The 25,682-nt window shown below is 39.5% G+C and overlaps 1 protein-coding gene across 4 annotated transcripts in view; it reads left to right on the forward strand.

Moving 5' to 3' along the window:
* The window catches only part of pcdh11 (protocadherin 11), a 186,001-nt gene that overhangs the window by 38,413 nt on the left and 121,906 nt on the right, over positions 1–25,682 (forward strand). For 2 of the 4 annotated variants that reach the window (XM_005467579.4, XM_005467580.4), the window contains exons 1-3: positions 8,302–9,071; positions 15,239–15,819; positions 21,881–24,388. In XM_005467579.4, coding sequence (XP_005467636.1) covers positions 15,280–15,819; positions 21,881–24,388 — 3,048 coding nt within the window. In that variant the 5' untranslated portion in view covers positions 8,302–9,071; positions 15,239–15,279. Of the gene's footprint in view, positions 1–8,300; positions 9,072–15,238; positions 15,820–21,880; positions 24,389–25,682 lie in introns of those variants that run through there. The other 2 variants (XM_025911581.1, XM_025911580.1) reach the window with 2 other exon arrangements.

The following is a 25,682-nucleotide window of genomic DNA, read 5'->3' on the forward strand; positions in this document are numbered from 1 at the left end:
TTTAGGTTATTGCTATTATAGGTATAAGCTATTGTATCTACAAACTACTGAATCATGGGCTACACATTTTTTATATGACTGCATAGACTCCTTTGAAAACGTAGTTTTTCACATGACTGTATGCACCATTTCCATAGTTTTTTCATCCCTGGTCTAGCCGTGTTCCTTAAAGCACAGTGTTGCAGCTCTATCTGTGGAGCCACTGAGTGAGAGCTCCCTATCATATTTGTGAGTCAAGCCTCAGTCAAGCAGAAAAGAACCCACTTATTAGCTATCATCATTTTGCAGCCTTAGTCACAATGTACAATGACCATGAACAAACTCACAATAGAAGTTTTTTTGTTTTTTTTTATTTAAAGGGAGCTATCTGCTCAATGGCGCTAGTTGGAGACAGAAATCATGACACATTACATGTATACATACATACATACATACATACAGACAGACATAAGTCTGCATAGACTACACACAGTATTGAGGACAAAAGAATCACTTGGAACTTTAATTTGTTTTGTTTTTTTCACCTTGAACTGCTTATTTACCAAGCCGAGTGCAGAAATGTGGTTGATGTGGTAAATAATAAATTTTATGTTCTGTTTTATGAGATTTTATACAAGCATTTTATGAAGAGTTTGAACCATTTTATAACATCTTTTCCTGTTAAACACAGATTACTCCTATATTACGTCAAACTGAAAATCACATATACTCACAATACTTTAGCTCACCTTGAAATTTTGATTAGGCTGATAACTGTGCAATACATTTTACCTAGTCCAATTCTGCACCAAGGTCACTTAAAGTAAACAGTGTGCATTCAGTAAAATCTTGCCTCACTGAACGACATGATGAAAAGATGTTATTGCTTATGATTAAACATACTGATTCCCTCCTTGCCAGTATCCTAAAAAAAAAAAAACCTCAGCTGTTGGCTCTATCAGTCCTCTTGAAGAAAAGTCTACACTGTAAATAAGCATACTTTCATGTCTATGTGACCTGGAGCAGATATAGCAGTGTAACTGTACTCACAAATTTGATATTTCTGTGTGAGTACTATTTTATTTCACAAATTTAGAGATTATCATTTCAGAAATGTTGTTTTCCATTGATTACATTTTTATCAACTCAAACAAAACCTACAAACATAAACACCATATGCTCATGCAGATTTTCAAACGTATTAAGGGAAAGGCTTCTGGAATAGAAGTACATAGTTAGAATAGCAACTTATTGTATTATATATCAAACTCAAAAATAGACTAAAATATATTTAAACAAATATACAGTTATAGCATAGTATGAACTAGGTCACTTTGTTTTGATTTGGTTCCTTATTTATTTGTTTAGGCTGTCCTGAATGACTTGAGGTATCATCCCCTTTGCCACTACATCGATTTTATGTGTACTTTTCAGTGTTGGAGTCATATGTTAAAGTTACATTTTGGCCCGAAATTCTGTTAAAGCTGTTGGAGTCTGGTACTTTAGTGTAGGATAGTATGCCCAGAATTTTAAGTTCAGCTGTGGTCTTGAGAATCAGTATCTTGGTAATGTTTGGATCAATATGTTTGCTTTTTGCAGATGATGCTGTCTTTCTGACTCTAGTGGAATTTGTATTAAAGCAGTTCGGAGCTCAGTATGATGAACTTGGAGTGAATGTCAGATCCTTGGGATTTTTTAAGCTAGCTGCAGACATTTGCTTCCATTCACCCATAAGAGCGCCGTGAGATCAAAAATGTTGGGCATAAAGCCCTGGCTTGCAATTGGTGTTCAAGTAAATCCAAATATGTCTTCTACAGTTGCAGTCAGGGCTCTAAAGACATCAGTGAAGCTCACGCTGGACTTCTCTTTGTGCACTGAGGTACTTTCATGTCAAGAGAAAAGGACTTTGTTTCTTCAAATTTGAGGACATTAAATTATTAAGGTGTTATCTTATTAAATTTGCCCCAGAACCAGACCACTAGCATTTAGGAGTATTGGGCTGAGAACCCCACTGTAGAAAAGGTGACTTTTCCAAAACCATCCAAGTAGATGTATTCTGTCTACATTTGGTTAACCAAAGTCTCAATGGGCTTCTTGGTCCTTGATGGGTGGATTTATGTATGGATGGAGTTTAGTAGCAGGAAGCTTATTGATGGTGACTATTAGTTAAGTTTGTGTTTTTAAAAGCACTCGCTTTTATAAAGATATCATTCCAATTTGATTACATTTACTAAATGTAAATGTAATCAAAGGAAGTGTTTATCAAGTGCAACTATCAAGAGCTATGACACGTTTTACACTTTCTAAAACAAAAAAGTTCTATTTTTGTTACAGTACTTTTTTTTGCTTCTCTTAAGCTTCAAACTAAGGAGCGTAAAGTCTCGAGAGTGCAAAAGAGATGTCTGCACACATTGTCTTTGCAGTGCCATGTCTTTGGCAAGGGGGCATCCACAGTTTACAAGGCTTGCCTTCAATTTTACTCATCAAACAATGGTTGTGTACACAGCCCATTCAAGGCAGGGAAAATGCAACAGAACGTGACAAGAACATCAAGCATTTGGCCATCTGGGGAGGAAGATTGCCAAATAATCGCTCCTTAGTGATCATGGAACAGTTATTCTTATTCGTGCCTGTCACACCTTAAAAATAGTGGATGAAAGAGAAATATGTGTGAGCACTGATCTCACCATGTGTTTCGATGACACTGGTCTCGTGTTGGGAAGCTTGCAATGTTCAATAGGGAGCTGAAAAAGCTATAAATTGAAAGAAACTGATTTTTAAACTCCTCCTCCAATCCTTAAATTACATCCATACAAATTTTTCACTTCCTTTTGTTGCCACCAAGGCCAGTCTTGTTTGTGACCTTACAAAGATTCACCATTAACCCTGAAATCTCTAAAAATGCATTTGAAATCAATTCGGTGACCTTCACAATGCAAAGGCAAACATGATGTCAACCCCATCCCAATGTCAGATGATGTGCTAAACAAATGTTGCATATCTTTATTAATGAGTCCTCAGTGAGTACTACAGAAGAGGTTAAAACTTCAACATGTTAATCTTTAGTTATTTTTATAAAAAGCTATTTTTTTCTTGCAGTTGTATCATCAACACTGTGCACAGGTTTTTTTTTCAATCAAGGATTTATTAGATTTTTCACAACTAGTGTGCAAAGAAATTAATGACTGCACAAATGTGCATGAATTTACACTGGGACTGCATACTGCCGACTGTACAGTATACAGCCAAGCAAACCACTCTCGTCTGACAGCGTTGCCCCGGGCTCTGTTTCACAGTAGACAGATGGAAGGAAACATCACCACAGCATGTACAATCGCCTTCATCAAACACACAAAGGGCGTTTTAACAGTCAGTTACTTCTTGAGAAAGGGAAAGCTTTCCAGGAAGCAGGAATTATATAGTTTATGCATCCATCTTAAAACGAGAAACATTTTCATACTGATCTGTTGACGTTCTGCAGGTACTGTTGAGCATTTGTAATTGGTGTGTTTATTTTCAGCAAAAAACTGACAGTTAAAAGTGAATAGGTGAAACGTGTTGCGCTACAAATTGATCTAGCACCATACTATGAAAAAAGCAGACGTGTGATGTTACCTGAAACAAAGCAGAGGTGCAAAACACTAGGAGTCTTTCATTAATAATGTAAACACAAAGTCATGTCAGTGTATGTTGTCATTTACTGACACACTTCCCACCTGTTCTTAATCATATGATAAGCCCTTTTAGTTAAATCTATTTATAACCTGGAATGCAGATCTTATTACCGCCGTGTGGTAAATAGGTGGCTCATAAATAATAAATAAGCACGACAGATTTCCTGTTAAAAAGCATTCTTCTTTTTTTTCCAGTCCTGTCAGTACCTCTTTGTGAAAATATGGCTATTCTTCTAAACATAACAACATTCTGATAAGAGTACTCTTACTTGTTAGGTTGTCAAAAGCAATTAACAGTTCAGCTGCTGTCAAGGACAAACTTGACATGATACATTCACGGAGAAGTCAGCCTAATCACTACAGTGCTTGTATGCAGTTAGTTTAATGCACAACATTAACTAAGATTTGTATCATCACTCATGTAATGATAATCTGTATCTCTATTGCATGTAAACAGCACGCCCACACACACACATACACACGCACATAAACACACACACATACATATATTAATTTGCCTGTGGAACATTAGGTGAGGACATGTAAATTGACAATAATGTGGTTCAAAGACTGTAGCCTAATTGGTGCATTCCAACTACATGCCACTCAGCGTTAGACCCTTCATTAGTTTTGAGAGTTCTTTGCTTAATGAATTCGGTCCTATTCTGCTATAACCATGCTTCAAACTTATCTGACAGGATATTAGTGACATGAGTTGCCTCAGCAATAGACTTTTCTATTGGTATTAGGCTGACTGTTTTAATCAAACCAAATGCAAGAGTTTTTATAAATAAAACTGTGCTTGCTAATCTCATTAGGACTCTTTCGCTTATATGCATGGAAATTATTTAGACTTTTGATCATTTATGATTTTAATTCAGATCTTTTAAACCACCAGCTGATGGGCCAAATTGGATGTTTTAGCTCCAGTTGGGCCCCAGTCACCTGTGCCTAGAGACCATATGGCAACCACTTTACACAAGGGAAAAATGTGTATTCCTTCTACAACTTGTTGGTGAGTGGTTGTTGGAGGTTGCTGTAGGAGAAATTGGTTGCAAGTTGTCAAACTTTATAAAAAAACTTTTTTTTTTTAAAATGTGGTGTAGACTGTAAATTCACCTTAAATGCAAACTTCATCTGTACACTTTTCAGAGTTGGTGTGTTTCATGCAAACCACAGGCAACACCTGAATCTGCTACTGACCGAAGCAGTCACAAGGCAGTTTTCTGTGCAGCACCATGTAGCTTTTTGTAACCACTTTCATCACTGCAACTGTCAGCAACTGCCTGCAAAACATTTGCCAACCAGTCAGAGATTACACATTTTGCCCTTGTGACCCGTGGTTTCCAGATTGTTGCCAGCTGGTCTTTAGGTCTGCGTGTCAGGGTTCCTCCCTGTTGGAATGTCAGTATGATTTACTGTTGGTGTCGTGCTGCTAACACCCCTAAACTGCAGAGTCTGGTGTGTGTGTGTGTGTTTAAGAAACACACAAGCACACACAGTGCTATATCACTATGCTTTAAGGGCACAGTGCTATTAAAGCAAAAACAGAAAACAAAGAGAAAGGACTTTAATTTAATGGTCAGTGTAAGTGAATTTCCATTTCTTCCTAAATCTCATCACCACTATGATAGCATTTGCAGTCTGAAGCAAATTCTGGAAAGTAAACAAAAATGCAAAGCAAACATAAAGTATGTGGCAAATAAATTATGCTACTTAACATGATGATTTTTGCCATCATACTTTTTGTTACAAAGAGCAAAGGCACAAAGTATAAAAGGCTGAAATGCAAGCAAATGTATTTTCATCTAATGTAGACTGATAATTCAGATTTTGTGTATGAATGCTAATATTCAGAAGTCTCAGGTGGACCCACTGCTTCCTCGTAATATTTTCTCTTTGATTTTAGCAATAATGTCGCAGACATAGTCTTTTTCTATATCTACTGCTCATTCATGCTGCATATTCATGCCGTATGGAACAGTTCAAATATTATTTCTTTCAGAGATTCTTTGTGTCTGTCCTGTGTTTCAACACTTTTAAAATTCTCTCCCGGTTGCCAATAAGGTAAAAGCAAATATTGAATTGTCCTCACTTCGTCCACTCCATCTTTCTCAAATCTTTTTCTTTCTCCAGAGATCCTTGAGAAAGTGGGAGAGAAAGACACAGGCAGGAAGAAATGAGGCAATAGCGATAGTTTCAACTCATTGTGGTAAATCTCAGTGGTTCTTGAAAGTTGCCATGGATACAAACCCAGCCTGTATGGATGAGGAAAAAAAAATGTTTTGTCAGGATGTATCAAACTCTTCAAAAATATCTTCTGTTTTTCTACAGACTACGCTTTAGACATATTTGCACCGCTTTCTTTCTGAGTGACATGCTGCGGGGTACTTTTTTTCCTACTAGAAAAACATACGGCGTTAACAATTTAAGCTCAAATGCGCAAATGTAAAGATTAAGTTATTATTTTTAATATATCCATGGCAACTTGTAGAGTGGTGGACAAAGACAATAGCATAGCAGGTACTTCACTGCTGTGTCTTTGGACAAGTTATGCTGTTTAAGCTGAAAGGATAATACAAAACCACAGAACAGTATTGAATCATGTATGGTCGGCAAAACCACTGTCGTCTCTCAGCACCTCTGAATGTTAACGCACGACGACCTTGCTATTTAACTCTGCAACCCATTCCTTCACCCATCGCTTTGCCCAGCTGTACCACACTGATAAGGTATATTAGTGAGTGTGCTCCTTCCATTTCTGCTACATGTGAGCATAACAAGTCATGGATTCACTGCGAGTATGATTAAAAGCAATGATGGGTAGAGTGTCAATTTGATCATATCTTTAAAAAAAAAAACAGAAAAGCAAGTTTTGCTATTTGAAAAATGTAAAAAATGTAGTTATAAGATTGTTGGAAATGACTGCAAAGTTCTATCTATCTATCTTTATGTAGATACACACACACATATATATCTGTCTATCTAGATAGATCTAGACAATACTTTAGTTAGTATTTTGTGTTAATACTTGCTTATTACTCAGTAATAAAGTTGCATTCTCATTAACATGCACAGTCCACAACTTCCCTGTCACAATAATACCTCTCCCAACTAAGAAAAGACAAAAATGATTAGGAAAAAAACACATTGTGGTTTGGGCGATTTGACATTACTCTGAACAAAAACCTAACAAAAAAAACTGTCGAGTGGACATTTAAGATAATCAGCTTTGGTTAAGCTGCTGCAACATTATAACTGAGGATTTCTTTTTGTGCCAAGAATAATCAATCAAGAAGGTTAAACAGAAATATGAACCAGTGTCAAATAAGTTTTACACCCATGGCTGTATTTCATGTTGAATTATATTACTGTGGGGATTCATCTTATAAAATTTGACATGAGGAATTATGTGCCTTCTGACAGATAATATTGCTTTTTGGCATTCAGATACTGCAAATACGTTCTTCAGAAATCCTCAGAGACAGTTAAATTAAGAAAACACATTGTGTATTATACAGTGTTTTCTCAATAGAAAGAAAATAAATGACTCCTCGTTTCATAGTGAATTAAGAAAAAACAGCAGCCTGTGGTTTTTTTATCCGCTGCTAAAAACAAGTATTATTTGGTCTAAACTTACAATGGAATCATCTGGTGAAGTCCTTGTCTTCGGGGATGAGGAGCACAACATGGAATCCTTTGAAGGGAAACAGTGAACAGGTGAGGGAAAAGCACATAAAATCATGCCAGAGGCTAAACTTGTTAAAATGCAACAGCCATTTGTTGTATGAGGTGATGTCAGAGGGACAAAGGTAATTGGCGGTAACATGATGTTGGTCATGATGATTTGACCCCCTGTGACCATAACCCTTTTTGACCCCTGTAAAAGAATCTGTTAGAATCTACTGGAAGCTATTTAGGGACAGAAACCCCATTCATTTCACCACAGCAGGAAAGTAATAGCTTGGCAGTATGTGATTAGTAATTGGTAACATTACACTGATCCCCGTCTGACAATGAGACTTGCACCTGCAACTGTATTTGCTGATATTTTAGTTCTAAAGTTAAAGAAATGGCAATGCTTTGCTAATACCAAATAAATGTTCTGTATTATTTAAATTGGGTACTTTGAGACAAGGCATTTATATTTTTTTTAACTTTGTTTATTGTTATCTTGTCATTTCTTACATTTCAAGCATTCGAGCTATTCATGCTACTAAGATGGTCTGTAATACTCATAGCCCATAGTAATTATTTCTGTATTTATAAATAGAAGTTGTGAAAAATGAAAGCAAATTCATAACATACTTTTCATCCCAGAATATGTCTCAGCTTTTATATGCTGATATTTCAGGAATGTCTGAAAAGAATTCAAATCTCAGATCATTATACAAATGTGCCATTGTTACAGTAGTCCCTCACTGAAGGCTTTGTATAAAAGCGAACAGTGCCCCCCTCTTGCTTTCAGGTAGATTCCTGGAGCACTCTGTCTACAGCAAACAGCAGAGGCATCTGTGGTCCACGTATACCCCAACATCCACCTACTGTACATCTCAGTGCGAACATCTCTCCAACGCAGTGCGGCTTTAAGAGAACCGGGGCTCTTAAATCTGAGCTTGGCTCCTCCTTCCTCCATGATGTCAGTCGGAGGGAGAGCGAGAGGGAGAGAGGTGGGCAGCATTGAGGAACTGAGTTCATACAATACTACTGAGACATCTACAGCTTAGCAGACAGATACGGTGAACCGCCTATCCCAGCTCCTGTAAGTGATGCTGCACTGAGGCACACTTTGATCCAACTCCACTGGGGGGGCGATGCGCTCTCTGCATCCCGCATTTAAGAGTTTTTTTGGGGAGAGAGCGCGTACAGCCTCGAATCAGTCAAAACAAGTGGTTATAACATTAAAATAGGTTTAAGCTTTCACTTCTTCATCAGAAGTCTCTCTCTGTTTTTTTTTCGCCCTCTTGGATTTAAGTTTGATGTGCGGTTTAAGAGGCTTTTAACGCACACACGTGTAAGTTTGCTGCCAGCTGGCGAAAATAGGAATTTCAAGGCAAATTAGGCTAGAGAGACAAAGTTTATGTAAAACAAGCGTGGATCACTGCGTATCTCCGCCTGTGGGATTGTGAGCCCAATACATCCGAAGAGGAATTACAGCGTCCTTTAAGTTGATCGCTGTGCATGCCCTTTTTCTCTTGCACGCGAGGACCACATTTTTTTTTTTTTTTTTAGCACATGGATAAGTTTTTGTAGTGGATAACATTTTTTTTCTACGCTTCTTACCGATTTTGATGAGGATCCTTTCTGCCCGTTTCCCCCACTTCACATTAATTCATGGCACTTCTTTTTTGTGAATCAGTGATGTCTCTGCGCGACGGTACACACGGTTGATTTTTTTCATCTTATTCGAACGGAAAGGTAAGCTTCGCTGTTATATACTACTTTACTGTTAAAAACAAAATGCATTTTACTTTAGCGCTCTCTGAATATAGGCGCATATGACGGCTCTATCCTCTGTGCGTATTTGGAGAGCTCCATAGCCTAATTTATTTACTCTGTACGTACTGAAATCTCGGTAAGGGTGAGGACATGAAGTATATATATGTATATATATAATCAGTGACAACAAAATAAACTGGACGAAAATCGGGGACTGTAAAGCCTAAAAGGTAGTTCGATAGTGTTGCGACAGTGGGTCATTTTGACGCTGAGTGGGTTTTCCTAGAGCTGCTCCAAAGATATAACAGGCGTCCCCGTGAACCGAGTGTAAATACAAATTATCCATTTACACGGTGCATCGTGGAGCATCTAAGCGGAGTTGTCGCATTATGAATGTGTACCGCGTGGCTGGTCACGACTTCGGGCTTTATTTAGTCTTGCTCGTTGCTGATCGCTAGATAGATAGGCCTACTTTCCAAGAGCATCCAACAACAGGGACTTTTCAGCGCAGGTTTCTCAACAGCTTGGCCGCTAAGCTCGGTGCGTGGGTGCGCGGCAACAGCGCGCTCCTGGTCAAGCGGTTTAGCTGTCACAGACCATAACCTCAGGGGCTATCATCCTGTTCACACTCCGACTCGGAGGGAGAGGGGGAAAAAGCAAACACAGAGTGAATTTGTTCGAGGAATAATAGTTCAAATAGTCAATATGAATTCCACTTCTTCCTAGAATTAACCACCACGGTTGGCTTTTGTGGATAATTTGCTATACCTGACCCGCATGCATATTATTATTGTGGCTGTTTTAAGAGGCCTGTTAAACTCAGTATTTCGTGGAGAATAACTTCAAATGGTAATGTGAAGCTCCCCGAGATGTGCCAGATATTTTGGCAATATCCTCGGCGGTTTATATTAAAAAGGGAGTCACTGGGTGATGGAAGCAAGGTATTTACTTTATTTGCAAAACACAAAAAACTATTTTGTCATTCATATCCACATTTTAAAATCGCCAAACGCAATTGAACCAACTGACTGTAGTCTTTAACATCCTTGCATGACATGTTCGAAATTTGTTTTATGGCTCTTAGAGGTTGAACTACAGCACTACCGAGTGCTGAGTTTTGGGAGTCATTAACTTGCTCAGGGACACACTATGTGTTCTGAAGAGCTAATACAGTACGTAACTGTGCTGTCAGGGATTCTTACCAGGAATGGTGTCTTTCTGTATTTGCGTTCAAACTCCTTCCACAGTTATAATTAGTTTATATAATACAGTTAATTAAGGATTTCTCCACAATTTATGTTCATTCTAGTTCCTCTCTTGGGTGACTTTCTGATGACACACTGTAGCAGATAGCAGAAGGTGTCCTTTTCATTCTTCATCAACTATGACTTATTAAATTTGACTACCTGTATAAAATGTGTCTTTTCTGAAATGATTTCAGAATCCATAATGGAAAACTTTTGAAACATTTTGGCAGCGTCTTTTCACATCATTAAGAGAGACATTTATATTTTAGCACTTATTCATGATAGTGAATTTTTTCATAAGTTTTTCATAAGTTTTATTATTTTGATGGTTTCTCTATTTAGGTTTTAATTCAGGATTAGTCAACCCAGACCCATACATAAAAATTAAATGAGATTTTAAAATGTACTTACAAGTTAAATTTAACTCGAGAGATGACGTAAAACTGCACCAATCGAATCGATCACTGATTTAGCTTTTAGATTACATTTCCATGTATGGACTGCCCTCTTGAGGTCCATGATTACAACACTGAAATTTAGCTTGTCATCTTGGAAATAGCGGAGGTCATTTGTTTACCTGTGTAGTAAAAGTCTTCTTGTGCTAGTAAATCTAAGTATTAAAGTGATTCAGAGGTGAATATGCAGTGGCTCAGTCAGCCAAACAGCATTGCTTGAATCTACTTAAACATTATGCTAGATATTATGAATCAGAACTTTTTTTATGTAGTAGGTAACTCTCTTTTTTAGTTGAATTTCACTCTACATACATTGTCGGTATTATTTCCATATTGAGGATATTTTTTCTTGCACTGTATTACCTTGCACCACAGCTTAGGCAATATAGACATTGCTGAAGTTTCCCAAGAGAAAACAACTTTTGTTCCACCACCATGTGAAGAGAATTGGTCTAGCGGTGTGGACTAAAAAAGAACTGACTGATCATGACAGAAACCTGGTCTGTCAGGCTGTCAGCGATCCTTAAAGCTGTTAAAAGGGAAAATGCTCATGACAATCAAACGTATTCCATCTACCGGTGCCCTCTCTTTAAAATCTCTTTGGATCCACAGGCAATATTGATATACAACTGTGGTAAAAACCTGGCTTTGACAGTTAAAGGACTCCAAATGTCAGAGTAACTACACTGAAAGTTTCCAATAAGGGTATCTTTTAGGGGTGAAGGTAGGAGGTGGCAGTAGATGTATGTCTCCTCTCCCGCTGCTCCCTTCAGCGGTTGCAAACCACAGGAAGACCTGTCCATCACACTGTCGTGGAAAGTGATCTCGGGCCAGCCTGCTCCTCTTCGCTGTGTTTCCCAAGAGGGAGGCTTGAGTTTGCCTACTGGATTCAACCTGCTGTCTGGGGCTCAAAATAGCATTTCAGCAGACTAGTGAAATGTAAGCAAAGGAGACACTCTGACTGACACCTAGAATCCCCCTCCTCTTACTTTTTCCCCCTCCAGCACAATTCCTTTCTCACCTAGCTTATCCCTTATGGACAGGTTTTTAAAGAAGTGTGACAAGTGAAAATCACTGCAGTTGTTGGAAAATCATGGTTCAGAGAAAAGATCCCACATCAAATTAATAGAATACCAGGAGTAAATATGTTCAAGGGCAAGGTGTACCTCTCACTTGTTAAATAGTTAATATTGTAACTTCATTAGTTAAATAGCTACAAATGTATATTTATCCTAATGTATATGTATATCTGGAATAGAAAAAAGAGCACATTTGCAACACCCATTAGCAATGCAACGGTGTCTTGCTTATTACTACATTTGTACTCCTGCATGTACTGAATGAAAAACATACTACACGCCTTCATCCTGCAGCACATTATTGTCACTTACCAGAAAGAGGAGATCTAGATCATGCTTTGATCTTTTCTGTTTTTTCACTTCAGCGAATCACATCCCATTTAAGGATGTAATTTAAACTTCATTATGCGTCGTGCGAGCTCAGCCTTGGACTGCCTGGCGATCATCACAGTAAAGCAATTGCTGCTCACTCTAAGAAAGATGCACACTTCAAAGTAAAGTGTGTCACGGTTACTAATAGGATATATCTCATCGATATTTTGACGTGACAGTACAGCACTGCTAATATTGCACGTGTAGAATGAGTAACCCTCACACAGATCAAAGTCATCTCGCTTTTTTTTCCCTGCTCAACTGTTCTTTAATGAGTCTCGTGCGACTGCTTTGTGAAATGTGGGAAGTCTGTGTCTACACATTTCATGAATGCCTTGCAATTGTTGGAGATTCAAAACCAGCTTAATTAAATTCTTATTTTTAATCAATTCCCCTTTGTCAGCGGGCAGAAAGCTTCAATAGCTATGAACGCTGTTGCCTTGCCAATTTAGAGGACCCCTGTAGTGCAGTTTAGGTAGTCATACTTTTTCTACAGAATACTGTCCCACTCATATAAATGGATGGAAATTTTATAAAGTAGGTAATATTATACCTGGATCCCAACGAGTCGGGTATGCGTGCAAATTTAAAGCAGAAGCTGTAAACTGTTGTGTCGTGGCTGTCATAAACATTTGCCATCCTTCGAAGCAAATGTGTGTTTGATTTCAAGGCAGCCGCCTTGTGAATACAAATCGATATCTTGAGGATATTCATATAAGGTTAACAAACACTCACTGGGAAAGTTATTAGCTGTTAATTGTGGTGCAATGCAGATGGGTGGTTGAGGCTGTGGGGTGGGGGTATGCTTATATGACTTTACCCTTACATGTGGATTAAAAACAGACCATAATATAATGTTCTTGTTCCGCCAAAAAAAAATCTAGCAAAGAAGGATGCACTTTTGTAATAAGACTTAACTTCTGCCTATTAATGCATATGTGGCAAAACCTCAGTGGAGACCAGCACAACTGTGGTGACACTACGGAATACAGTCTCTTGAATAAATCCAAGAATGTTAAATGAATGAACTCATAGAAAATGTTAGCTAGCAAATCACATCACACACAGAGTAACTCACTTAATAACAGGTAAGGGTTCAGGGGGCAACGCGTATTTGGTGTCACTGGGCAAACAAATTCATAATAACCATGTAGTATATTAAATTAAAATGCCCTCACAGAGATCTAGTCTCCTTCTCCTCTCCTATCCTCTTTCTAGGTTTTCAAACAATAGAAAATTTAGCCTGTGACTGCAGACTTTAGTACGTTAGTAACCTTATTAGACCAAATCAGGTGAGCTGTACAAATTAGTATAGTGAATGGAAAAGCCAAGATAGGAGGTATAACACAGTGGCGTAATGTGATGAGCAGGAGTAAACAGGGTTTGAGTTTTTGTAGCATATTGACATATTTTTAGCTTGTAGTATGTGCATATGTCCATGTGCTCAGAACCGAAAGGGGGGAGCTGCAGGAGGGCTGCCGTTTTTAAAATCTGGCATTTTATTTTCCTGCAACCTTTTCTCACTTTCTGCCTACTGCAGCTTTAACCAGTGGAAAGCAGTCAATATTTATGCTACAGTATGTGCTGAATTGTAAGGTATTACTCAGTATCGTCTTCCGATGATCTACCTGGATTTTAGCAATCGAGGATCTTGCGCCTTGGCAAGCTTTTGTACTTGTAAAAAAGAAAAATGTATAACAGACTCAAACGAATTGGGACTCTGTGCTTGAAAAGTTATCAGTGAATATTGTTAACTTATGTGAAATCAGCCTCACTGTGTTTTAAACATTTTTGCCTCGCAAACAGCAAACTGTGTGCAGTTTAAATTTAATGCTGGAGATAAAACATTTGCTAGCATGTAATGAAGTTCAGATTAAATTTCTCTAATTTGACTAATGGTGGCTCCCGCAATAAATAATTTCACATTGTTGTTTCCTTCCACTGCTCTTACTCAAAACAATGCTTTTATCATACTGTGCTAGTTTACGCACACACAGACGTTCATGAAATATTTGAGAGCTCGATTGTTTACATTCCAAACAAATGATACTCTCCATTAATAGCTGCTGTCAAGCGGTACAACTCCAAGTGTCTGTGTGTGTGCATGTGTGTGTGTGCGTTCATGCATGGAAGCACCAGTGCTTAAGGCTCATTTCTGCTTTTTCCAAATGAGCCAAAGCCTGCGTGTGGATGCGCTTTATAAGGACACTACTGTAGCATATTGACTTAGACCGACTCATATATGATGACGGGACAGCAGAACGGTGGTTAGTACTGCTGCCTCAAAGCAAAAGGGCGCCTGCGTGGGTTCTCTCTTAGTACTCTGGCTTCCTCCCACAGTCCAGAGACATACAAGTTAGTTTAATTGGTGATTCCAAATTGGCTGTAGGTGTGAATGTGAGCATGAGTGGTTGTCTGTTTGTCTCTCTGTGTTAGCCTGTGATAGATTGGCGACCTGTCCAGCATGTACCCTGCTTTTGCCCTATGACAGCTGGGCTCCAACCCCCCACAGCAACCCTCAATTGGACAAGCGGTTAGGGAAATGGATGGATATAAATGAAGCTTTTATCCATTTTTCTGGTTCTTTTTTTTCAGGCAAAGTAGTTTGTTAACAAGCTTTGAAAGCAAACTATTTCATTGTAACACTGAACCTAACTGCTTTCATACTTCTCAATAAAAATATTAAATGGTTCATTACGGCGATGAAATGGATTGATGGAATGCATGAACTACTAACCTTTACGTGTCCGCTTGCTCAACGGATGTCATCAAAGGTTAATTGTGTAAAACTGCCATTAATTTGCTCTCAAAGACATGGGAAGGATGTTGGCTCATAACTAGTTAGGATGAAGAGGTCAAGTTGAAAACTCTCCATAAGGGAAAATAGTACTAATTACAGCAGAACTTGAATACCGTGTAATTTTCTGCACTGACATTGTGCGTTCTGTCTTTCTCTCTTCTTTTTTTCCCCTCTGGCTCGTCTGTCGTGACAGATTTGCTGCAGTGAAAGTGAAGCTCCCATCTACTCTTGAGTATGGACTTAGCAAGTCAGGCTCATGTGCTGGTGGTCTTGCTCACCTGTGTGGTCTTACAATGCCAGGCCCAGGAGAGGGACTACACAGTGAAGGAGGAGCAGCCGGAGAACGTCCGAATTGGGAATCTGCGCAAGGACCTGGACCTGAACCTAGACCCCAGCATCAGGCTATCCTCGCCGTTGCAGTTCAAGCCCGTGTATAAAACGGGCGATGTGCCTTTGGTGAGGGTGGAGGCTAACACAGGGGAGATCTTTACCACCAATCACAGAATTGACCGGGAGAAGCTGTGCTCCGGGGTCTTCAATGAGAAACGCTGCTATTACGAGATTGAGGTGGCAGTGCTTCCGGATGAGATCTTCAGATTGGTCAAGATCCGCTTCCTGATTGAGGATGTGAATGACAACGCACCCCTTTTCCAGTCCACTGTAATAAACATCTCCATCCCAGAGAACACAGCCATTAACACACGATACCCAGTGCCCTCAGCATTTGACCCTGATGTTGGGATCAATGGGATCCAACATTATGAACTAGTCAAGGTGAGGATTAAGCCTGTTTCATCATTGATATCTAAAAAGTATTGTGTTGTGGTTTTTGAAATCTTACTAATGTTAAAATGGAAAATCGAGTAAGGTGGTATTTCCTTATACATACAAACTTTCAAGAGATTATTGGAAGTATTGGAAGAATCAAGATTTTTAAATATCTGGTTCAAAGTGTATTTTATAATCAGCTTTTTCATTAATGAACCTGAAATGTTTAACAGACTTCCGACGGATCTGTTGCTTTTTTTTGGTTCTAAAATGATTTCGGAAGTTGAATTTGATTCTTTTACGAATTCCGATTTTGTTTAAACGTTGACTCACTGTGTCTGAGTCTCTAGCTCTAATGTATCCCTGTTTTGTTTGATATGTGCTGAACTCTCACCTGTAACAAGTTCATTAATAATCAAACACATCCAGGTATCAGAAAAGAATTTCCACGTAAAGATTTCTTAACTTCACTATAATACTCCATGCTGGCAGCCTAAACTAAATGCTGTTTCTTCCAAATTAAATGGAGTAGTAAGTGACTGAAAGAGTATGGCCCGAAGCACTGTGTTACTGGAACAGCGTTCAGGGTACACGTTTACTGAAAGGACTAAATAAAATAAATATACTTAATTGTCTGTTAGGTATATAACTTTCCGAGCAGTTACAGCCACACATTTGAGAGATCAAAAACGATTGTAGTAATTTGTTTTGGAGAAACACTTTTAAAGAACAAACACACAACAGAAAGTATGAAATTAATTGTCTGACTTTCTTCGAAGCAAGCACAATATTCAGTGTTCACATTATTGATTAAGCTGTGACAAACTCTTACGCCTGCAGCATGCCACCTGTGTACATCAGGTCTGAATAGCTGACTATTTTTTAATTAATGAGCTCTTACACCCTTTTTCTTTGTCAGTTTTGTAGACTTCATTTAATACGACTCAGATTCTGCATTAGTTGATTCTTCAAACCCTTTATAGTGATGTAGAGTATAGTGCTATAGTGTATATATGCATACTGCAAATGAATTCACAATTTGCATTGAAAATATGACCTACTTTTTCATACAGTGCAATATGTTGGAGAGTCTAAAAGATTATATACCAGCCATTAATATCTCCATATGTTTTTCATTAGTACAGAAGGCTGTAAAAAGGGTCTGTTTTCACTGTGTAATAACAGAGAACATGTAGCAGAAAGTGCAGACACAGCATAAACTGCATGTCCAATTTCCAGCAACAGGTTACATATGCTAAACATAGCACATTAAAGCAGGTGTAAAGGAATAAACTGTATTGTTGTAATATGCATACAGTACAGAACTAGAAAAAGCCTTTTTTCTGCACTGTAATATTCTTTGTTATCTAATGAAATCAGTTCTTAGTTGAGAAATGTAAGATATTATCATGCGTTCTTCATTTACAGTCTAGACAACACTTAAGGCTTTGCAGATAAGTAGTGAAGATTACATGACCACATAAAACTAAATTATATAACTGTAATAATAACAAATGCAAAAAAGTTGTTGTACTTAAGGGAACGGTGTGAGGCAGCATGACAAGTCCATCGTGGAGTCTCAGATGACGTTAACACTGTGTAGGAATGAACAGAATCATTGCTGTCTGTGTCTGCCTTGAATACCAATTTGCATTTTTAAAGAGTCTCCCCACTGCCAAGACCTCTCCAGTGCAATGTCCTGAATTGTTCATGCCTGGAAAATCACCAACCAAATGTTCTGCTCATTACGATGATCATTTGCAATAATTTTCTTTGCCCTTTCCACAATATGGAGCTTTCTAAAAACTGTACCTAGGCTGTGGTTGTGTTATCTTTTGCAGGAAAGTCTTCTTGCAGCATCCTTGGCTCCACAGCCGCATTTCGGTACTTCTCATTATATTCTCATTGTATTCAAGATTAATTTGCTTGTATCCCAGGTTCCATATGAGTAAAACGACGTAGGGTGAAGCATTAAAGTGAGTTGGATGCACTTTCAGCCTTTGGTATGTTTTATTTCAGCGGTGAAGTAGAAAGCCAGGGGTTTAGGGGGGAAGGAATGTGTAAGCAATTCCTAGAATAGCTCTTGGCCGCTAAGCCACCCTTGGACTATCTTTGTATGGTCCTGTGAGATTTGTCTCAGAAGCTCCCTCAGAATGATAGTTTGCCCAGTTTTTTTCTCGTGTTGTACAGGGCACAGTGCTAAAATTGCTTCCATTGTGTAGCACAATGAGCCATACTCAGTGGTGTGTCACTCCACATGTAACTTGCCTGAGTTGTCAATATACAGAAGAAATGAAAGAAACATGGTGGCCTTTTTTGTGCAACTTTCTTCTTTTTCAAAGCCAAGAGGGACAACGGGTAATTTCGTCCTACACAGTGCTCCAGCTCCACATATAATGGTTGGTAATCATACTTTGAGCGAAACTCCACCATCAGTGCAGCAGTGTGTTACGTCACCTGAATTGCATAGAAGTTGTCCTAAGAAATGGTCAAGGTCAGAGAAAGTAATCACATGCATGGCTGGAGAAGAATCCCCCACGAAGGGAGATTTGATCACTACATATTCACAGGATAAGTCAGGTCAACACAGAAACGTACTCAGGACTAAATGAGATTTTAGCGTTTGTTTTCCTCTTGCTTTTTACAATTTCAAAAGTTGGCACCGTTCTTTATTCCAGGGCTTGGTGCTTGACATGTGCCCTTGCATTCACGTCAGCATCTTTCAGTAGATTTAAAACGGAATATATTTTGTTTAATTTTGATTCTGTCACAAGCTTGACTATGTTCCACTAATAAACACAATGTCTGTATTTAGGGCATTTATGCTTAACCATATTCCAACAACATATTTTGTCTGAAGTTATTTCCAAGGCCAATCCACTATTTCTTTTTTACATTTCTAACTGAAATATACCTTAGATTTTGAAGCGGAGTAGTCTTTTTTTTTTTCTGGTACTCCAAGTCTGAGCCTGACCAAATTCATTCCCAAACTGATTTGAAGATGCAAAATTTATTCAAGCTTCATTCCCATGTAGCAAGAAAAATGTGATTAATTCATTGCATGGCGCCTATAGGCATTGAATATTTGGGTGGAGAACTCACTCTCAAGCATTTCTACTTTTCATTAGCATCCTATTTTGACACATTTTCTTCTTCTAGGGGTTGACAAAAAGAGGCAAACAATTCCTAGGTTCTTTTGTCTTAATTATATGCATGAGATCATGGCCAGGGGCAAAAGGGGATGAGGGATAGAGAGAAAGAAGGAGAAAGAGAAAGAAGGAGAGAGAGAGAGAGAGAGTTTCTATCCGCATTATAAAGAGGTGCTATAGCTTGTGATGAATACCTCTGCCTATTTAGTCCCATCCATGGGCATCACCGTGACTAGAGTCTTCCTGATATATTCACAGCCCAATCTGAGTCTCCTCTGAGTTTTAATAAGGTCATCAACTTGAGTGAAAGATGCATCTACTGATAATCTGAGGCACTGTCGGCAAAATGGGGTTCAGATTCATCCCTCCCTCATCATCTGCCACCTCTACTTCTGTCAGTGTCCCTCAATCATTTTCATTTAAATTAGCCAACTCTGATTAGATTTTGTACTTCACAAACTTCACATATACCGTGCTCTAATCCCCCCTTGGCTTCCAGAGAACCTGTGGCCCTATAATGTGGGATGAAAGGCAAGTCATCAAAGTTCAAGAAGACATGTACCTGTACGGAATATGTGAGGTGGCAGAGCGAGGCATGGTCTAATGTGCACACTTGACCGTTTAGAGAGCTTTGTCCTTCTCACTCAGCCTTAAGGTTTCCAGTGAGTGATTCATGCTAGTATTTGGCCTTTTCTTAGCCTGCCCTAGATCTTATCACAATCCACCAGACTAATTCTGCATTCAGGAGGATGCACAGCCTGAGAGATAGCTCTCCCCAAGTTATTGAAATGCGGTGAGTGCTGCCTTGTCAGTTGTAAAATTGTGTGGAAAAAAGACAAAAGCATAGAGGAAACGCCGGCTTATAAATCATTGTGCAGCATTCCCTTTGACACATGCTAACTCAACATCCTACTATTAACATCGGGCTTTGCGGAAATATCAGCGTGCAGCTATACTGTGCCGAATCTGCAAACTATTCAAACGACCGAGGATTGAGGAGATCTGTATAGCTCGAGTAGTGCTTAACAATACAGCCCCTAGAATGTTGTCTTGGACTTTTCAGTTAGAAATACTTCTGCTGGGTACATAAAGATTCAGCAGAGTTTATCCATAAGGCAATTTTTTTTCTGCAGTTCCACGCAGAGTTTTATATGCAATGTCTGCTTATCCCTATATGACTTTTGCTTGCCAGAAGGATGACAAAATAAGGTCTGAAAGATCATTGCTGCAGTGTTGGCTGTTTTAAGTAGTTCTGTCAATCACTGACATGTTGACAACATTCCCTCTGCAAGCAATTTTTCAGAGTACACAATAATTTACATGCTGCAGCTGCACGTTTTCTTGTGTCGGCTACAAAGCTATGTTGGCACAAGGACAGTTCTAGATTTTGAAACCTACTGAGGACTCTTGTGCTCACAATTTGGTTGAAGTGTTTCTCCCTTGAATAAGCAGAATGTATATATCTTAATCTCATTTGATAGCTGTGCCTAGACAGAGTAATCTCTTCCAACATTATGTGCAGCATGAAGCTTATCTCTTTAAAGAGGATGCTTTTTCTTGTTTTACCATGAAACTGCTTCTGACTGAAAGAGCTTCAAAGGGCTTCTTTGTTTCATAATGTGCATGCAGCTCATTCATGGGCTTGATCGTCTTCTTATTTCCTCCCCCTACTCTCTCTCTCTCTCTCTCGCTCTCTGTTTTTTTCCCTCTCTCTCTCATACTAGTATGCTATGGTATGGATCCATACCATGTATTTGTCAGGACTACGAAAATGATGAACATTAGTGCTAGTTTTTTTTGGGGGGGGGGTGGAACGCAATTACTCTTAACATTGAGTGCCAGGTCCTCGGGTTTATCATGTGGATTATTCATGTATTTGTTTTTATTATCCTCCAGCTTTACTTTTGCCTAGATTTAGCTCTTCCTGAGTGAAAAGCATTTCTAATATGCAGAATTTTTGATTGTCTTTCTTTTTATGTATAGAGATTTCTTGAGGCGTGTGCAAGTGCTTTATTGGTGTGTCTCTATTCTTGGCTGTCTCTCACTCCTATGTCAAACTTTAAATGTTTATAAAGATGGCTGTTTCATTTTAACTTGAGACTGTACAGAAAGGTTGAGTGCAGTCTGATTTTAGTGATAGTAGCAGAAACCGGATGATGAGGATAAAAAGGTAACCAAATCCCTTAAAGTAGTAGTTAGTCGAAACAGATCATTTACTAAAAAATGGTCATTTGAAAAGGATTTATTACCAAGTATTTCATATATTTTTGGGGATGTGTTTAGAAAGTGTCAGAAATGAAGAAAAGCCTGAAAAAAAGCTGATGATTAGCATGTTTGCACATTTGCAGGGACCCAACTGAGATGAGCAGAGCAGAGCAAAGAGCCAGCTGCCTTTGTTGAAGAATTTCCCAGGCTGTTTAACTTGACATTCATCAGAATGCATAAGAAGGGCTACAAAGGAACCTGAATAACCTAAGGAGAAACCTCAACAAGATGTTTGTTGTTATAAGATAATTGAAAAATCTGCAATTTAAGAACAAAAATGCCCAAGGATGCCTTGGAATTGTTATCACATGTTTCTTTGTTATTACCCAAGTCAAAATGTGATGTTCTTAGTTATGGTACTAATATATCAGTCGAGTCTGGTTTTATTGAAGTGGCTTAGCAATTTTTGCACCAAATGAAACTCACACTGTCTTGTGCCAGACAGTATAAGGGGTAAAGCCCCCAAAAAACAAACAAAGAAACAAAAACTTAAGGATAAAATACTGTGAGAAATGTCATTTAAAGTTAAAAACAATGAGTGGATATGTAAAATGCTATTTAACACTAACAAGCTGGTTTCATTTTATATCCATTATTCAAATAGGTATATAAAATCAACACCTACAATTAAATATATTGTCCTATCTTTGCAGAGTGTCAGTGAGTTTGGCTTAGACATCATTGAGACGCCTGAAGGTGACAAGTGGCCGCAACTTATTGTTCAGCAGAACCTGGATCGTGAACAGAAGGATACCTTTGTCATGAAGATAAAGGTGGAGGATGGTGGCAACCCTCCCAAATCCAGCACAGCCATTCTCCAAGTCACCATTTCTGACGTCAATGACAATCGCCCCATTTTCAAGGACAGTGAGCTGGAAGTCACAGTACCAGAAAACGCACCAGTGGGAACATCGGTCGCTCAGCTTCATGCCACGGATGCAGACTTGGGTTCCAATGCGCAGATCCACTTCGCCTTCAGCAACCAGATCTCTTCCTCGACCAAACGTCACTTTGCCATCAACAGCTCTACTGGACTTATCACTGTGAAGCAGCCACTGGACAGGGAGGTAACTCCTGTTCATAAACTCATTGTCCTGGCCAGTGATGGCAGCTCCACCCCTTCCAGAGCCACAGTGACTGTTAATGTAACAGACATTAATGACAATGTTCCCTCTATAGACACTCGCTACATTATCAACCTGGTTAATGGAACTGTTCTGCTGTCTGAGAATGCACCTCTGAACACCAAAATAGCCCTAATTACTGTTACTGACAAGGATGCAGATCTTTATGGCAAAGTAGCTTGCTACACTGACCATGATGTTCCTTTTCGATTGAAGCCTGTCTTTAATGATCAGTTTTTACTAGAGACAGCTGCTCCTCTAGATTATGAGACGACTCGAGAATATGCAATTAAGATAGTGGCCTCGGATAGGGGGACACCTCCTTTGAACACTTCAGCTATGGTCTTAATTAAAATCAAGGATGAGAACGACAATGCGCCCATCTTTCCCCAGCCAGAAATCCAGCTTTCCATACCGGAGAACAATGACCCCTCTACACAGTTAATAAAAATAAGCGCCACTGACGCAGACAGTGGACATAATGCAGAGATTATTTATACTCTCAGCCCTGATGCACCTGATGGGTTTAACATTGACAGACGGTCAGGAATTCTCTCTGTTGGCAAACGACTGGACAGAGAGAAGCAGGAGAGGTACTCATTCACTGTCATAGCGAGGGACAATGGCTCTACATCCCTGCAGAGCAATGTCACTGTCAAGCTAATTGTCCAGGACCTTAATGACAACAGCCCAACTTTCACACACCCTGAGTACAACTTCTATGTGCCTGAAAACCTGCCTCTCTATGGAACTGTTGGCTTAATCACAGTAACGGATGCAGATGCAGGAGATAATGCTGTTGTAACTTTGTCCATTTTGAATGGGAAAGACAATTTTATCATTGACCCCCAAACTGGCGTGATCAAACCCAATATTACCTTTGATCGGGAACAGCAAAGCTCCTACACATTTATGGTAAAGGCAGTTGATGGAGGACAACCTCCAAGCTCCTCCTATGCCAAGGTCACTATCAATGTAGTCGATGTGAATGACAATCGCCCTGTGTTCGTCATTCCGTCCTCCAATTACTCATATGACCTAGTGCGAACCACCACCACCCCTGGTGCTGTGGTCACCAGAGTGTTTGCCATTGACAATGACACTGGTATGAATGCTGAGCTGCAATACAGTCTTATTAGCAGCATCATCATTACCTCTAGGGTCTCCCCTCGAGGTCTCTTTGCCATCGACAAAACAACGGGTAACATAACACTGCAGGAGAAAATAGTTGCAGCTGATCAGGGGCTGCACAGGCTGGTAGTCAAAGTCAAAGATTTAGGCCAGCCGGAGTCATTACATGCTATTGCACTCGTTCACTTGTTTGTAAATGACTCTGTGTCAAATTCTACCTTTATACAAGAGCAACTGCGAAAAAGTATGGAGACACCATTGGATCGCAACATAGGGGACAGTGAGGTAGCGCCTCAAGCTAACGGATATGTGATTGTCGTCATAGCTATCATAGCAGGGACCATGACTGTCATCTTGGTGATATTTGTGACCGCTTTAGTGCGCTGCCGACAGACACCCAGACATAAAGTAGTGCAGAAGGGCAAGCAAAGTGGAGAGTGGGTGTCACCTAACCAAGAAAACCGTCAGATCAAGAAAAAGAAGAAGAGAAAGAAGCGATCTCCTAAGAGCCTCCTCCTGAACTTTGTGACCATAGATGAATCCAAGCCTGACGACCCCACGCACGAGCATGTTAATGGTACACTGGATCTCCCTGTGGAGCTAGAGGAGCAAACCATGGGGAAGTACAACTGGGCAACCACGCCGACCACCTTCAAACCTGACAGCCCCGATTTAGCCAAGCATTACAAATCTGCATCCCCTCAGCCTACATTTCAAATCAAACCCGAAACACCAGTGGCCCCAAAGAAACACCACGTGATCCAGGAGCTCCCCTTGGACAACACATTTGTGGTGGGATGTGACTCACTCTCCAAATGCTCATCGACTAGCTCCGACCCATACAGTGTCTCAGAGTGCAGCTGTCAGGGGGGATTCAAGACTGCGGGGCAAAGCACCAACCGACAGGTAATTCATGACTTCCTTTTTAAACCCACCCACACTAGTCCCCACTCACGCTCCCCTTGCTGTCCTCTGGTAGGTGATGTTAAAGGGGGTGGGTGGGAGCATGAAGGAAGGGGATTTACCTACACAGACCATGACCATGTCTTCATGAATGTCATTTCCACCTAAAAATGGGAAGAAATGAAACAAACAAAAATGAAAGAAAACGTAATTTGTTGCAATTAATGCAGCAAACCTTCCACTGTACTGTTGTTAATCCACCCTGTTTTCATTTTGACCATTTAAATGCAACCATAACTGTATAATCATTTACCAAAAAACATGCTCAGCTTTCAAAATCCAATCTTTGAGCAACGGAAGCAAAACAACTACAGTGGCTAGCTGTTAGTAGTACTAGTAGTTGCCGGCGGTGCAAACTGGGATATGCAGCAACTCTGAATTTGAGTTATTAGGATGAATGAAGCTGTGACTATTTGGCTAACATTGTCAAAGGCACCAGTGTGAAAGTAAACGTGCAAAAAAATAAAAAAAAATTGTGCTAAAACAACTTGATAAAGAAATCCCATTTTTGTGGCTTCAGTCGTGAAAATATTAAGTCCTAGCTTAACTGTGCCAGTGATGCTTTGTGGGAGTGAAACTCATTTGAATGCCAAGGTATAGCAAAGGGCTTCTGATTCCCTAAGAGATATTTGCCAAATGTGAAGTGCCCCAATAAATAAAAACTGGCAAAGGGAAATAAATGTAAATCAGAAGTAAGGAGAGGTGGCCTTGCTCTGTGCTGACAGCCAGAGCAGAGCGCTGTGGGGAAGACTGAGTACTGTTTGGGGCGGGGGAGAGGGGGGGTCACAGGGATCAAGGTGACGCAGAGCCTTGAGACCAGTATACTTAAACACCAAGGGAGCAGTAAAATAAAAAAAGCCAGCCAGGCCAGCGTTGCATTTAGCCCATAAATGTCCTACTTTAATGACCCCAATTATTGTTATAAATGGCATATGTTGATTCAAATTCTTTACATTTTTTAAATGGTCTAAGGTTAGAGAGGACCACAACAAAGGTTTGCCACACTGATGTGTTGCAGTTCGTGTTCGACAGGACACCGAAGGGTGATGTTGTTGTATTTCTAATACACGACAAAGTAATATCATGTTGATATTTGACCTGCTATCACTCTGACGATGGAATTAATGACAGTTGATTGGTCTGTGCGTGGGGTCGTAATTTATTCATACCGATCTGTGTGTGTTGTCATAGTTTTCCCTTAGTGTCAAACATCCAGTTGATTTTTCTGGCTTTTCCA

This window comes from Oreochromis niloticus, linkage group LG2 (assembly GCF_001858045.2).
Source record: "Oreochromis niloticus isolate F11D_XX linkage group LG2, O_niloticus_UMD_NMBU, whole genome shotgun sequence".
NCBI lineage: Eukaryota > Metazoa > Chordata > Actinopteri > Cichliformes > Cichlidae > Oreochromis > Oreochromis niloticus.